The 17518-nt window shown below is 34.5% G+C and overlaps 1 protein-coding gene across 1 annotated transcript in view; it reads left to right on the top strand.

Moving 5' to 3' along the window:
• Positions 1-5658: 5658 nt before the first annotated feature.
• The window catches only part of LOC129235195 (uncharacterized), an 83429-nt gene continuing 71569 nt past the window's right edge, over positions 5659-17518 (top strand). The window contains exon 1 of the mRNA XM_054868893.1: positions 5659-5756. Coding sequence (XP_054724868.1) covers positions 5715-5756 — 42 coding nt within the window. The 5' untranslated portion in view covers positions 5659-5714. The remainder of the gene's footprint in view (positions 5757-17518) is intronic.

Here is a 17518-nt window from a genome sequence, read left to right as displayed (position 1 = left end):
AAAAAAAAACTCAACTGTACGCCTTCATCTCTTAATGTCACGAAAGTGATGTCAGGTCTTTATTCCGGAATGTTTTCAAAATTGAGGTCCTAAAGATGTGACTTAAGGTTTAGGTTAGTAAAATACCAGTTTATATACGTATATGATGGCGGCAAGCAAAGGAAAGCATTTCTCTATCAAATGTTTGCTTAAGAAGGGCGCAAGTACCATTTTAATGACTTGTATTGGAAGCTGTTGTATCACAATAGAGAATTATAACTTTCTCTTCGAGATTCCAATCTAAAACTGCGTTCCAAACAGCTTGTGCCTGTTCTTTTCCTGTATAATTATCCATCTTAGGCATAGCAATCAGTTGTGCCTTACATCCATATGAAATAACTGTATAGGTTAGCGATCTTCAGATTTTTGTGCACTCAAAGCTTTTGTTCTTTCCTCGTGCTCCTTCTGCTCGTCGTCTGTCCGAATTCTTTGAAATTGAAAAGATTTATTTATCGGAAATTTATCAATGTTACACCCAAGCAGGGTTGTCCTATTTTGTCTACCCCGGAATAAACCGCCGGGAAAAACCGTCCCGGATAAAATGTCATTTTGTCCACTTCGTCCGCTTCATCAGTAAACTGAAAGTTTTGAGTTAAAAATTTGTAGTTTGAAAACATTTAATTATATAGATTTTTCCTATTCAAGTAATATTTTAATTTAAAAATAGCATACATAAATCTCCATATAAACAATTGATGTTAAAATATTTTAAAGTGAAAATAAAAAAAAAAGTAAGATCAGTTGAAGTTTATGTAAGTGTGTTAATAAATCAAATGAGTGTTAGAATAAATTATAAGCATGTAATAGCATTTATAAAACAAGCACATCAGCTGTAAATTTTATGATGTTTATGTGTGATGTGGAGGTTCATTGCCCATAATAAGTGCATTTATAAAATTAAAAAGTAAAAATAAAAAGTTTTTTAAGGTTGAAGTTTCAAAACATTAAAAATCATATTAAAAGAAAGGAAAAACTACTTGATATTAATAAAAGAAATGTTGGTATGAAGGCAGGGGCGGCATTTCAGCATTTCATTTGGGGGGGTCGAGTTTCTTAAATATGTATTGCAACAGTGCGGTCCCAAACACACATTAGCTAAGAGGAAGTGGTCTGAAATCGGTTTAATATGAATAAAAATTAGTGTTTAGAAACAATTAAAGTTTTGATTCACTTTTTAATAAGTTATCATACAAAACATCTCGAAAGTTTTTATTCCTTTTGTAAAAGTTTTATCGCGTGATTTTTGGAATTCAGACGAGCAGGGAATCGTGTTACTAATCTATCAGTGCCCAGTGTCGTGCTGTTTTGCCAGTACAACTAAATATAAAAGTTTTTTTTTTTTTTTTTTTTTTTGCCCGTTGTGCTTCAGAAATAATTCTTTAACCTCCTGAGACATAAAAAAAAACTTTCTCTACTAGCTGAGCTGATTTTAATAGTTAAAAAATAATTGAAGTAATAAAGTTATGTATGAAAACATTTTTTATATCTTGCTCTTCAAAATCACCCAGGCAACTTCGAAAATTGTGAGGGGCTTAATTTTTCATCATTGAATAATCTAGTCTCGTCGGCGCTCTCAGCTTCAATGAGATGTCATCTGCCTCCAGCTCTGTTATTCACGATTCCAGACTGATGAGTCCATAACAAGGACGAAACTGCAATCTCTGGATGTGAAAACTATTCTGTCTGTATATCGCTTGTAATTTTTCTTTCTCATGCTAAAAATTTTACTCATATTTGAAACATTTTATTTTTTGTTTTCAAAATCCAATCCAGATAATATAGAGCCAACCATACAGAAAAATAATTATCATCAAATCTTTCATTAATTTCATTCGAAACTGAATCTATTACTTCATACAAATATTAAAAAATCAATGTTTGAGTTCACATCATGTGGATTTTTGTCACTTTTTTTTTTTTTTTTTGATTGCATTGTGGTTTGAATAGTCAGAAAATTAAGGGTAGCGGATTGGAGATGTTTTGATAGAGTGAACTTTTTTAAAAATTTTCCTCAATACAAAAAAATTGAACAAAAATTCAAACGAAGTCATCCATGCTAAAGGGCATGAGCTTTTCCACCATTGAAGGAATCGTTTTGCAATAATTCTTCCAGTCGTCAAATCACTGCTTTGAAGTTACGGAGATATGTTTTTATGGTTTTAACTCTTGAAGACCATCTTGTGTCACTCCGAGATTGCATAATTATAGAGCTCCATAAAAGGTATTTGTTGATATTTTTTTTTGAATTCAATAGCCACGTGTATTTTTAAGAAGTTTCTATGAAAGCATATGATGCATGAGCAGCTGAAACGTGTTTCTAGCAGAAGAAAGCGATGAACACTCATTAAATAAATATACACTTTAAAAATGAGTGTAAAAGTGAATGTAAAATATCAAGGAATTTTCTTGTGAAAACCGTGCAGCAACACCACTTTGCATGAGCCTCTCATATTGGACATACCATCGATGCATTGGGCACACAAGCATGAAATATTTAGCCTATATGAGGAAATGTCTTTTTTAGCCAAAATTAACCATGGTTATCTATCAGTTTTTTATGTTTTAAAAAGGCCGGAAAATACTTCATGAATTTCTAAGTAATCATCCAAGTAACAAAAAACTATTCTTCTAGTCTGGGAATGTGTGGAGTTTCATCAAATAGTTACTGAGAACCAGTGCGTTTTTTTAATGAACATTGATTACCGACTTACCTAAATTGAATTCACCCATTTTCTATCATTCTGCTCAAAAAATTTGGGGGTGCGACCGCCCCCTCTTGACCCCCCTATTTGCCGCCCCTGTATGAAGGGAAATCTGTTCTTGCAATACAAATACAAATGTGATGATCAGCAACAGGCTCTGACTAGTCAGACTCAGGCTGTTCCTAGTCAATTTATTAGTCCCCAATGAAGATTAATGGCCCTTTTAAAGCTATCTACCCTCTTGCCTATTATAGTCTCTTCCGGTACACTGTTCTGAGTACCCACAAACCTACTAAAGTAGTAATTTTTCTTAATTTGTATGACATTAACATATCCATAAAATATGCGAGTACATAAATATTTTACTATGGGGCGGCATCAATGAAAACTCGGGTGGGAGGGATCATTAATTCATTTTGAAAAATGCTGCGAAAGAAAGAATTACCTAAAAAAAAAAAAAAATATGATTTTTCATTTTTATGGCACTTTTGTTACTTGCACATTTTCTAGTCCATTTTACTTATTTGCTTTACTTCAGCGTTATGAAACTTGAAAACGTTTAATTTTCCTGCCGTTGGTATTCCGTTGAAATTGCATCTAATTACCATTTTCTATCAGTGAGAAAGTGATTAAACCTTGTATTCTGCTCTAAAATTCTTATTACGTAATTCGGATTGTCGCAAGTTGTAAAAAAAAAGTGGATTGCCTTGAAATTCATTTTTGCCCTCTTTCTGAGAAAAACTTTTAATCGTTACTTTGGAATGATACAATTCCTATATTTCTTACGTTGTTTGATAATGATCGTTGTTACTTGATTCTTTTTCTGTCTATTGTTGTGGATCGTGTTTTACTCCGAATTTAGGCTGTTCATACCGCTTTAAACTATTAAGGTTTTTAAGTGCTTTTTGGGACCGCTAGTCAGGGCCCGACTAACTAAACGTGAGGCCCAAGGCTCACAATAATTTGGAGGCCCCCTGAAGGCTATTATTTTTAAAATGTGTGTATTTTTCGTATATTTGTAATGGCTATGCATAATTCTTTAAGTAATTTGGGGCCCCTTAGGAAGAGGAGGCCCCAGGTCCAGGCCTAGTAGGCCTGTGCGGTAATCAGGCCCTGCCGCTAGTGTTTCGGATGTCTGAAATCTCGGTTAGTAGAAACTTTGTACAAAAACTTATCGGGATCTAAAAATTTTAAAATGCATTAATTAAAAATACAATAGAACATTTTAAAAAGCTGAACATATAAAAAGTATTGTTTTACAGTTAAAAAACTAAAATGGAAAATAACTTGTAGTAAGTTTTAAAAAGTCAATTGAATTTTTCTTAATGGGTCTAAAGGACCCTTAACCTTCAAAATTTTCGATTTTCTGGAAAAAATATATGTTATGCATAATTTAATTCTGAACAATTTGATGTCTTATTTATTACCATACGCAAAAAACTTTTCCACTTATCGTAAAACTGCATAAACTTTCCCCATAGAGTTATGTTAACAGCAGCTGTTTAAACCTCTTTTTCGCAGGTGCCGGTTTCTCGTTTTGCGTGCATGATATTTTAGAAAGTTTTTTATATATTTCCGTAAAACTTTTCATGCATGTTTGTCTGGTTTATTTTTATGATCTGAACTTATTTTTAAAAATGAAAGTTAATATTAAAAAATATCTATATTTTCGCCCAAAACTTTGATATTAACTTATAAAATTTCAAAAAAATAAATAAATAATTTAAAAAAATAATAATAAATTTAGGTTCAGATCATAAAAACAAACCAGACAAACATGCATTAAAAGTTTTATGGAAATATATCAAAAACTTTCTGAAATATCATGCACGCAAAACGCGAAACCGGCATCTGAGAAAAAGAGCTGCTGTTATATATATAACTAACAGCTGTTGTTAACATAAATCTCTATGGGGAAAGCTTACGCATTTGAACGATAACTTGAGAAGTTTTTTGCGTATTGTAATAAATAAGGTATCAAATTGTTCAGACTTAAATTATGCAGAGCATATAATTTTCCCAGAAAGTCGAAAATTTTGAAGGTTGAAGGTCCTTAGACCCCTTGGCAACACCAAGTTAAATATTGAAAGATGCACTAAAATAATAATAATAATAATTAAAACACACACACACACATGTACACAAACTTCCAGAAAAAATTAATTTCAAATTTAAAATTCATTTGTTGATTAAATTTACATTATTTAAAAAAAATAACTTCATTATCGCCTCGGTTAACAGAAACCTCGGTTAATCGAAGCTCAGTTAATCGAGGTTCTACTGTAGTTTCACCTAGCTTTATTTTATAGAAACCTTAACTACGTTTAATTGCATAGAAAATTAATAATTAATTGATATTTGAAACTTGTAATTATGGTTCTTTCCAAATTGCCTCCAAATTATTAGTAGCTCCTTCTTTTTCTTTTCCTTTTTAAAAAAAATATTTTTGTAATTAAAAAAAAAAAAATGTTTTTGTTGTTGATTTATTTTAAATTTCAGAGTGCATCAGTTTCAACCCAGCCAGATATCACATGATGAATTTGATAAAATTTCCTGACGAAGAGTTGATGTTGAATAACATTATAAAGCTCGCGTGCGTAATTTATTTTCTAATTTGAATTCGAATAAAATGTCCTTTAAAGGAAAGCGCATGCTTGTACTTATTTTCAACAGAACTATAAATTTTATAGCATTTTATTTTGCTCTGCGCAATTAAAAAAGTATTTTAGAGAAGCGTCATTCGTGTACGAACTACAGCATCAGCCTCATATAATCCCGAACTACTGTTTCAGTTGAGAGTACAAAAATATATAGTTTCGAAATAAGAAAGCAGATGGCGCCAGATGTCTCTTGTTTCTAAATTTAGATTTCGGTAAGAGAGGAATATCATGGCAGCTGAGAGAGAAGCAGAGAACACCAAGATCTGTGGAATAATGCCGATGTAGAGCGCAGAATGATGTTTAAAACCAAACAATGTCTTTTCTGATAAAAATGACACCCGCAAGAGTTATGAAGGTATGACCTGTTTTTTGAACCTTATAAATATTCATGCATTGATTTCATGCACTTGTTAGAAGTCTGAGCAAAATATTTGTCAGGAACAGTGCGATTACGTTCCAGGGTATGGTTTTTCTCATCGTGCTTAATTATGTCGATTTAACGGTAAGAACTAAGAGCTATATTGAATTTGAACAATGAAAACTTGTTTCCTTTCAAATGCATCCCTTTCAAAATCTAATGCACCAAATTAAATCAGCTCAAGAAACGGATTGCTTTGCTATGCATTCTCTTAGCTAGTTCGTAATCATAAACTGTTTCCCTAATTCGTTACGTTGTACTTTCTTTTGGTGGTAAATTAAAATTTATTAATTATTATTTCAAGCGTCTTCCTACTGTATTTTATAGCTCTTGATAATATTTGATATCAATGGCGTATCTAGAGTTTGAGTTTTAGGGAAAAGGGTTAATTTCCGAGAAATAAAAGGGGGAGGGGGGGGGGTACTATTAAAATTTAAATTGTATATACAAAATAAACTAAATGCTTGAAAAGGTTGTAAAAATAAAATTTATTTCGTAATTGTTTTTAGAACAAATTCATCTTACAAAGAAAAAGGTACGTTATCGTACCGCAGAAAAACGGAGGCTTTGTCTTACTTTTTGTTAAAAATAAGAATTTTAGGAAATTTTCTTATAGATTTTTGAAGAACCATTAATTGCGCTCATAGTTTTTATAAAATGAAAATGTTATTCTCTCCAGAATGGTTTAAATTTAATGTTAGTTACTAATTCTCAAGGACTACACTAAACATGTTAATGTTCCATTTTCCTCTATCCGCTTTGAATGTAGCTGGAATCCTGCAGGTATTTAAAAATATTTCGGACAAAGAGGAAAAAAAAAAAAACTGGGAAAAGGAAACAAATACTAATTCCTCCGATAAACTGATTAAAAACTAGGATATTTAAGAAAAATGAGTTGAAAGTCCGACAAACGTAAGTTTATATTTTACTGGTTACATTGATTTCCTTATTTATTACTTCGAACAAATAGTTTGTACCGGGGTGCAACGAGGGGCGTGGAAAGATTTTAGGGGTCAACTCCTCCCGAACCCTTGGGTTTAACACATATTGCAATCCAAACGGTGATTCTATTCATGCGAAGCCTACGACACACCCTCGTGTAGAATGTAAATGATGACTGTCCGAGTCATTCTATGTATTACTTTATAATTCATCGTTCCCCAACCGGTGGTTCGCGAACCCTGGCGAGAGAGTACAAAGGGGGTGTGCGAAAATAATATTGTAATGGCGAAAATTTAACATGTTTCTTTGAGATGAAGTCTCAAGTTCAAGCGTTTTTTGTTCACCATTTATTCATTTGTCTCCCGTACATTCGATTCTTTTTGGATACAAATGTTAGAACACTTGCTGACATTCTATTTTGTAAATTTAAAGAATGAAGTCTGTCATTACAAGGCACGGGCTTTTACCGTTTTCGTTGAGCATGGTAGAATTGAGTCTGTGCCGATAAAATTTATTTAGATGAAAGCATGTGAATGCTTCAGTTTTCTCCGTTTGATTGGAAAATTCGATTGAACTTGATTTAAAAATTATACGGAGCATATGAGAGCGTTTGAAACATCTTTACTTAATTTTCTATGCTCAGTTTCTTTACCATTTGAGTGCGACGAAGAGCTATCGCGCTTCGCCGAAAATGTGAGTCACACAATAAGCGCAATGGTATTGCTGTTTGTTGCTATAGTGAGGAACATCGTAAAAGGTCTCACGGAATTAAAAAATGAAAATCCCCCCTCCCCCCACACACACAAACAGTAAAACTTGCAGTAAACTTAGTGACAGGACAGGGTGCTTGTCACTTAGTACTAAGTGTACAAGGGGTTCGCTAAACTCATACAGATTTTGGAAGGGGTTCACAAGGCAAGAAAGGTTGGGAACCGCTGTCTTTATATCCTTACATTATATTTTGTCTTGTTCTGGGCTGGGGGAGGGAGTAGTTGTAACCAAAATTCTTTCTTGCTTGATCGTTCCTAGGGCTACGGGCTCTAATCGTACCGTCGTTTTTTTAAATTTATTTATTTATTTTTATTTTATTTAAAAGCGTTCGTGATAAAAAAATATTTTGTCCTGATTACCTGATTTGTTCTGATTTTTAGCTTTTTGTCCTGATATTCTTGCTTTATTGATTTTTTTAATCAATTTCAGGGCTTCCAACAGGCTTTCAGTTCGTCCTTAGGGAAAAATGGACCAAAGTTATTTAAAGAGGAGGACTTCAATCTTAACTTTTAATTTTGAAAAACTAGTGACGCACTGATTAATCAGCAGTAATCGGTAGTTGGCCGCTTTGTTGATTAATCAGCTGAAAAAATATTTTTGTTTTTCAATTACTTTTGCTTAGAACAAGTAACTGCTGAATTAATTTTAGGCAGCCCCGAAGACGGCTTGTTGCACTATATTTATTGCTGTCAAGTCAAAGATGTTGCTTGAGTTTTTTTTCATTCAAGGCGGTTAAATACTCCTGGTTATTTCTTAGGGGAGCGATATTCATTTTGGAGGCGTCCTCACTATTACGGTCCCCTATTAGGATGCACTATTAGGATCACTGTTACGGTCCTTACTGTTTTTTGTAAAAACAGTAAGGACCATAACAGTGATCAATTTCATAAAATGTTTTTGTAGAAGGAGGAGATGAAGTCAGGCAGGGATAGAAAAAATGTATTCTATTTTTAGCATTCAATTAGCTTGACGTTTTGAATTTGAAAAAATTTTTGAAACATTCAAATGTAATTTTTTTAAAAATTCTATCCGCTAAATTTTTATTAGCAATATAAAACGGGAAAATGCTCTATACATATTTCCGATTTTCAATGCAGGAACTACGCTTGTATGGGCGTTAAAAATGTCTGTGATTGTTGTTATGATTATTTAACAGAAATTGATCAATCTTAAAATGAATCTCTGCTTATTGATTCTGGTTGGTGAAATTGAATATCTATGCGTGGATTTGGGATCTTTTCTACGTGTGCATAAAAAATAAAATACATATAAATACAGTAAAAATGATTCTTGGCCTGTTGGTTATTTGAATCACTTTTTGTTGAAACGGCGTAGAACAACATTCGTACAATGTTGACTTAAGCCCTTTTAACGAAAAACGATTTATTTTACGAATTTCCAGTGGATCATTTCAGTTAATCACAAAAATTTGCAGTTGAATTGCCTGTTGGCGAGCGGTTATTTTCAGTTCTAGTCTAGCTACTAATGATGACCAAGTGTGCTCTGGAGGTGTGACAGTGCGATAAGAATCACACTGCCCCATTATCAATATAATGTGGCAGTGTGATTCTTATCGCACTGTCACATTATATAATGTGACAGTGCGATAAGAATCACACTGGCACAGGAGGAAAAACTAATTTGCGTTTTTCTCAAAAACGGTTACATAACTTGAACCGCTATAGAATCCCCCCTCCCATCCCATTACGCTAAATTTCTAGGAAAAGTATGTGCATTCTAATTTAGTGCACCATTATCAGTTTCTGTTTAGAAGTTCTACAATAGAAGAAAAGTGCCTAGCTATCCAATGCTTGTTAGTTTCAATTTTTTCCTTGCCATACTTTAGATGCACGGTAATGACAAGAATTTATTACCAGCAGGGGGGGGGGGGGGATTCAGGGAAATAAATCTAGTTTTCTGCTTATTCTCTAGACCTTTTGCTATGCCGCTCAATTATTATATTTTTTTAGGCGGCAGTATAAAACACGAGGTTTACCATTGTAAATCATATAATATGGAAGCACTTAGGAATGAGATTCAAGATGTCCATGCAATTATGGAACCGTTTTCTTCAGACTACAATTAAATGCCAAGTTTTCTAATTTCAAGAAATAAATCTTACATTGTTTAATAGGGAATATGATGCTTTTCACTAAAAGAAATATACTTAAATTTATATCACTTTCAATATAATAATTGTAATCGCTCCCGAAAAAAATAATATGATGAGGAAAATGTTTTGTTTGAGATTTGACTTTAGAAACTATAAGTTTTGTGGTGACTCTAGAAATTGATGTTCCCAACAATTAAAAAAAAAAAAAAAAAGTTTATTTTTTTGATCAATAACTTCTCTTTAATATTAAGAATATATTGTTTCAATACGATGAAAAAAATATGATTTATATCAATTATTTTTATTCGATATTCTTATGTAATTAAAAACTGAGCGTATGTATCTATGTATGTATGTATCTATGTCCAAGTTACTTCTCCCGAACGACAGTGAACTGACCATCAAACCAGGTATCGATGGATTCTTAATCTTCCCGTCTTTGGCTATTTAACATAATCCTATGATAATAATTAGCGGAGATATGAATTAAAAACTATTAATTATGACACTTAAATTTCGACATTAAATCCGTATTCTTCGAAGGCTTTCCTCCATTCAAACTATTATTCAGTACTTCATCTCAACTTTCTGTAACAATGCTTTTATTAAAATTTCTAGCGGGTGAAGGAAGTCATTGAGAAGATTTGTCGCCAACCTGACGACAAATTTGGCGATTTTTTTTAAAAAATCTGGTTTTAATTTGGCCATTGTTGGTGATATGTAGAGAGTAAACTATTGAATCACATTAAAATTGCCAGTAATGGGGAAATGACATTAAATTGGAATAAAAGGAAGTCATGTGATGTACACATCAGCTCGTTATTTATATATTGAGATGCTCGTACACTTGGTTTCTCTATACCTCTAAGTACCTAATCTGTCGGGTGGGTCTACGAATGGGAGACTTATTTCAAATGTAATTCGTATTCGCCTGCTGTGACTTGACTATATGTATTTCTGTGTGCAATTAGCAACTGCCATAACTTTTAGCTTAACTTGAAACTAATGGACAGAAGTTAAATTTTGTATCAGAATGTCTGGATTCCCGCCCCCCCCCCCCAAAAAAAAATAAATTCTCGCCCTTGAAAACTGTTCTAGGAGTTTCCCTCCGTAATTTTGTAGAGGAATAGTACCATAATGGAAATTCTTCCAAAGAAAGGAATTCCTGATGATCTGGAATAGTGACCTGGAGATATTGTTGTTCTTCTGTTATACACAGAGATATTTTTAACGCCTCTGCAAGCACATTTCATGCATTGAGAATAGGAAGCATGGCTTAAAAAATTCGGCAAACGTGTTTTCAATTTATGTACTTTGAATAAAAAGTTAACATCGTGGAAATCGGGAGGAGGAGAAGGGGGGGGGGGGGTAAAAAGGAAATTGGAATGTTCAAAGTATTACTATTGAATGTCTTGTTATTATTAAATACAAAACGTCAAACATTCTGAGTGTTCAAAACCAAAATAGTACTACGAGCTTTCCCAATTAGTCCCTTTTTTCCAAAAAGTACTTAAGTTCTCAAGGCACGTCTCCATTTGGCCTGTCTATCGTTTAGTGGTGTCAGGTGGTCAATTGCACCCCCCCCCCCCCCCCCCGGACTTTAAAAAGAAAAAGTATTCACATATAAGTGGCCGCGGTTTTTATTATTTTTTTCCCCTCGGAAAAAATTGCAATTGAGTGTCATTCTTTTGCGCTCCCCCCCCCCCCCTCCGCCCAGAAAAAAATCGAAATGCACATGGCCCTTATTCGTTGCTTTCATGTGTAATCTTCAAATCTTTTTTTTTTTTTTTTTTTTTAAATAGATACAAGTCTTTTTAATAAATTTCTTGCGAGAAGTATCCTTTTTAAAATCGCTTCGTTTCTAACACACTGGTTTCGTATACATTTGTCCTTCCTCTAGCCTTGAGTTAAAAGCTTTTTACTCAAGGCGAATATAAAACAGCGAAACTAGTGCCAATTTTCACGCTTCCAATTTGTTAAATTGCTCTATTCCTCAGAAATCGCTTGAACAGATATCCTGGAATTTTGTTATTGATTTTCCACGACTGTATTCTCATAGCGTATGGTGTGAGAGTATTTCAGCAGTTTGCATGGAAATTTCATCATAATTAATATGCCATTGAAAAATTCCAAAAAAATTTGGGAAATTACCAGACCGATTGCGTCACAAAAATTAACTTTGCTTTTTACTAATGTAAGTACTTGGAGGGAATTCGTGTTATATTTAGGTATAGTAGTTGTGAAGACACATCAGTAACAAATTCTTCCATGTTGAATTTTAGCTGAAATATCTGAAGTTTTTTTTTTTCAAACTTGCATCATTATACTCGTGTGTGTTGACCTCCTAAAGATTGTAAAGACTTCCCCCCTCAAAGCAAGAGCCACTCCCCCCAAATAAGAAAATACCCCTCAAAACAAACCCCCATAAAAAATTCAATGGTGCAGTCTGCGAACCTTCCCACACGTGGGCACTCCTGCTTGTATTGGCCAAAACAACCAATAAAATACTAAATAAAACTAAGGTTGCAAATCAGAATTACGTTGTCCGATGAATTCAGTAAAAGAACTGTATGAACCGTAGAGTACGGATAGAAAACAGAAAATTGAATAGAAATACAGTAAAATATAGCGACACAAAGAAATATCCGGTTCAGCGAAGTATTTTGTCTCGTTTTAATTTCCATTTCTTTGCTTGAGTTCCATTACAATAAACAAAATTTGCTGTCCCCTGACGTTCGTTATAACGGGATTCAACTGTGTAGGAAACAGGGCGCACCGAGCGAACGGAGTATGAGGGTCAACAACTCTGAACCCTGTTTTAAGCCATGTTGCCAATCCTATTATGATATTTCGTATGTACTTATTAAAGATATGTACATATATGTACATATTAAAGACTTATGACTCCCTAAAGAAGGTAAAATCAAACTGCACTAGTGGTGTGTAAGCCCATGTCCTGGAAATGTTTTGCATCTAAATTATTGAGACCAGAGCCGATCCTAGTAGGTGTGCAGAGTGTGCGCCGCTCAAGGGCGGCCAAAGCAAGGGGCGGCCGCAGGCCGCATCATATAGTTCTTATAATTGTGAGAAATTCTTGAAGAATTTTGCATAAGATAACTTATAATAAGCAGAATAAATATGCTGATTTTTAAATGTTCAATTGTCAAAGTATGTGTCGATTTCCCGACAGCATAGCATACATAGTTTAAGAAAAATAGAATGTTAGGGAACATTGTGTTGGTCCATTATTATCTACTCTTAACACACATGCTTCATTTGGTTGCAAAGTTTGTGACAGAACCGGTAATCAGGCATGGATACAGGGGAGGGGAAAGGCCCCCTTCTAAAGCATGAAATGGTGCCGTCTAAAAGGAGCACCGAGGGCGGCCACTAATGTTTACCCCCCAAGCTTTTATAGACCTAAACAATGAAGACATATTTTATTTATTAAAAAAAAGCATTATTGATTAGATACTCTCGCAAGCATTTCAAACAACAAACTATGTAACAAACTCTGTGTTTAACAATCGTGGATGCGTGGAGAGAAAGTGGAAAATTGCGACTCCCTTGAGAGTAACATATATGAATGACGAACTAAAATGTTGTACTTTTCCCCCTTTTCGACAATTTTTCTAATTAAAATCTTGAATGAACTGCCCGGTTTCAGATCAGGTAGGAGGACAGGACCCTTGCCCCGGGAAGCAAATTTAAATGTAGCTCCAAAACGAAGATCTAAAAGGATGCCATGACCTCCTTGACGAAACTAAAGAAGGCTTAAAATTGCGTTTCTAGGACTTTACTTTTGGAAAATTTCGCTGGTTGAACCATCGATCTTAAGGACCCAATTAAGTCTCTGATTAACCTCTTCCAGCTTAACTTAATCCAAACATAGCCTAAAAATGCTGGCTCCAAAATCCAAAACGTGTTTTCAGACGACAGCCCTTTCTATCATCAAACGTCATATAAAATTGCTTCGGCATTTTTCGAAATTTTTGCAGTGGAGGACCCCGAAATCCATTCGCAAACATTACTACCAAAGACAGTCTCAATTATCGTCTTTAGAGAAGCCCCTAATTCCACCCCCTCTCACTTAACGTATTGAAAAACAAACTAAAATTGCGTTTTTTAAACATCATTTTCAAGAACTTTTTGGGAAAGACCCCGGATCCCCCTTTTCTCCAACGCAATCACTATACCTGAAAATTTCGTTTTTAGACGGTTCCGTGGAGCCACAGCTTCCTGCCTAAACTAGCCTCAAATTGACTTCAGTTTCAAAAACACAGTTCGTGAGGGCACACTGAACCCCCGCCCGCTCTTAGTCCCATCGTTATCAAACAATGCTTAAAATAACGATTTTGGGACATATTTCTAAAGAATTCCGGAGGAGAACTGCCAGGCTTATGTAACTTTTTACGGCGCTAGGGCATATCCATCAATCGTCGAGGTGAGGTGGACAAAAGTCTATATAGTTATATTTTTCATGTATTAATGTTGAAAAATATCCGAAAGATCTGTAGAAACTTCCCAGTTTTGTTAACGTCACCAAAGATAATATAAAATGGCGATTTTAGAAATATCCGCTTAAGAGCTCCAAAATCCTTCCTTCCCCAAAATAGCCTATAATGGATTTCAGTTCCGAAAAATATTTGGTTCGGAATATTTTCACGTTTCCCCTATTGTTTTCAAATCTAGTCAAAAACGGGTTTTTGAAAAAATAGTGCTGAGAAATTACCGAAGGATAGCCGCGAGACCTCTACCGTCACCAAAGACGGCCTAAATTTGCGTTTTAAACTTATATATTTCGAAATCTTTCGATGGGAGACGATTAAATCTCCTTCCCTCTTGCAACGTCAACAAAGGTTGTACCCAAAATTGCGGGTTTAAAATTTCAGTTTCGGAGATTTTTCGGGAAGAACGTCGATCCTTCCTAAAGCTACGGTCTTAAAAAATAGCTTCAAATTGATTTCAATTTTGAAAGAATTTTAGGAAAGAATTGCGACATTACTTTCACCTAAAGTCTCGAAAAAGTTCCTAAAATTGCGATATTTGACGTCAATTTCAAAAATTTCTCCATGCACCTTGATTATACTTGACTCTTTTGTCCTTGCAATCAAACACAACTAAAGATTAACTAAAAATATTTTTCATACGCCAATTTCGATAATTTTCTTGGAGCAATCCTCCTCCCCTTAACCCCTGACACCTCCCCCCACGCTTCCCCTTCCTCCGTTCCTTCCCTGATGTCACCGAAGAAAGACTATAAAATGCGTTTTTACGACTAGTAAATTTTGGTATCTATTACTTTCTTCAAAAATATAACTTGTACCTAAGGAGTTTCTTACTATAAAAAATTTCTCCCTTTTTATAAGATCATTCTTCTGTCCCCCCCCCCCTTTTTTTTTAAATTCGAACTTGGCATAGAAATTCAAAGAAAGATTTATATAGACGTTAAAGATTAGTCAAAATATGCAAATTACTCTTGAGGGGCGGCACAATAGGTCTTTGCACACGGGCGGCCGACACCCTAGGATCGGCCCTGATTGAGACATCCTGTAAACTTGGCAGACAGTCCTAAACCATTGAAACATCCTGTAAACTTGGCCGACAGTCCTAAACCATTGAGACGTCCTGTAAACTTGGCAGACAGTCCTAATAATTTCGTCGTCCAAACATTTCAGCTCGTCGAACTTTTCTGTGCTTTTCTACCATTATGATGGAATAGTTTCGTGATCAAGCTGCTAGGTGAAATGAAGCGATGTTGTCAATCTTAGTATGGTATTTTGTATGCACTTGTAAAGTCTTATGATTCCCCAAAGAAGGTAAAATCAGAATGCATCACTAGTGGTATGGAAGCCCAATGTCCTGAAAATATTTTGCATCTAAACTATTGAGACATCCTGTAAACTTGGCAGACAGTCCTAAACTATTGAGACATCCTGTAAAGTTGGCAGACAGTCCTAAACTATTGAGACATCCTGTAAACTTGGTAGACAGTCCTAAACTAATGAGACACCCTGTAAACTTGGAAGACAGTCCTAATAATTTCATCGTCTCAACATTTCCTCTCGTCGAAACGTTTCTCCTATCATGATGGAATAGTTTCGTGATCAAGCTGCTAGGTGAAACTGTCACGACCTTTTAATTCCGAAAGCAGTAGTTTTTAATACTGCGTGACATATTTTTTTTCCTCAACGGGAAAAGGTGGCTTCTTTTACTTTCTGTTTCTTACCCACTCTCTCCCTTTTTCTCTCGCTCGGTCGCTGATGTCATGTCGATGTCAGATTGAAGGAGGTCGTTCTTGGAAAGGTCAAGGGCGCAGTAAATGACCAAGAGGAGGTGAAATTCGTTCTAATGATTTTTCTGAGTATTTTGCCTCAAGGCCCTCGAATCCTTTGAGACATTGGAAGGATGGTGACTGGAGTTGGGAATTAATAATACGTTTACTCACGTGTTGAATGTTTAAATACAATATTTAATGCTTTAGAAAGGGGTTGAATTATAATTGAATCGCAAATGTCCGAGCTCTGCTAATCTCGCGGTTTTTTGTTCGCAACCGAGGATTTTTAGAAGACAGAAAATATTCGTATTTCTTCATGGGGAAAAAACAAAAAGTTCTTCCAAAACTAAATAAGCCTACTTTTTCGTAAACTATTTTTGATCATTGCTTGATTATTAAAAATATCTTTTTGACACTTAAATCGATACCCGCAAGCTCAGTATGTCTCTTTTATGCAAAAAGAAAGCTTTTTCTGATCACAAAAATGATATCAAAATTATTCTCTCAAACTGTTTGTTGTTATATTTCAGAAAATTACAACCAATATCTAACTTTTTGTTTGATATATTTTATAGAATAGCCTTTTTCCCACACATTTAACTGTGAACTAACTTGCACAAAATTTTTCCTCCATATAAAATTTCAAATCTAGGTAAAAATAAGTCAATAAAAAACAAACAGAAGCAAAAAGGGAAGAAGTTATGCACTGTTCTACAAAGGCAGCTAATTTACAGGTTTTACGTGCAATTTTATTTAATTACCACTTTTAATTTCATTTATCAGTGTGACCGAGGTTGAAATGAAAGTTTGATTTTAAAGCAATTAATAATCGGTTTCGTTTTTGTTAAAGGCAAAAACAGAGCTATCTTCAAGTTTCAAGCCTTCTACAAGGCTTTGATGAAAACTGAAAGTACATTTTCAGCTTAAAACATCATTTCCTGTTGAAATAAATCAAATAAAACTTGAAAAAGTGAAGTGTTCACTTTTTCAAAATGATGTCATATGAGCCGAAGTAGGTTTTTAAGCAACAGGCTCTTCCCTTGCAACTACTTGCAACAGACTTAATTCCTGCTCAACTTAATTCAAGAAGGTCTTTTTCCCCTTAGGTCTTTCGTGAGCTCATCTTTAATAACAATTGCAGAATCATTATTCGTTCATCGTTTCCTTAATAATGAATAAACAGGTAGAAAGGAAAGGAGGCAGTTGCAAGCTTGATTCACTGTCTGACTACCTTGAGTTTTTTCGGTGTATGAGGGTGTTTTTTTTTTTTTTAGCGTCATGAATATTTTTGTTTTCCTCATTTCGTGTGTGTTTGTATGTGCGTTCTAGATAAAGTAGTTCTGGGAAAGAAGTTTCTCTGTGTAAGAATGTGGGAGTTGTATTAAGCTGTGTGTGCGAAATGTTTGCTTTTGAAATGCGATGGAAATTATTGGATTTCTTGTCACGTTTTGTTGAAGTATATTCAGGATTGAAGAGGAAGTCCAATATGTTGAGCCCAAGCAAAAGTAAAACTGTTTTCAAGGTATATGATATTTTTTTCTAAAATTCTCAGTGCGGGACTATAGTCGTAACGTGAGATTCAAAATTTTTTAAATA

The sequence above is a fragment of the Uloborus diversus genome, chromosome 2 (genome assembly GCF_026930045.1).
Source record: "Uloborus diversus isolate 005 chromosome 2, Udiv.v.3.1, whole genome shotgun sequence".
Classification (NCBI taxonomy): Eukaryota; Metazoa; Arthropoda; class Arachnida; order Araneae; family Uloboridae; genus Uloborus; species Uloborus diversus.
The sequence above is the reverse complement of the archived record's forward strand: the minus strand, read 5'-3'. Positions and strand labels throughout refer to the sequence as shown.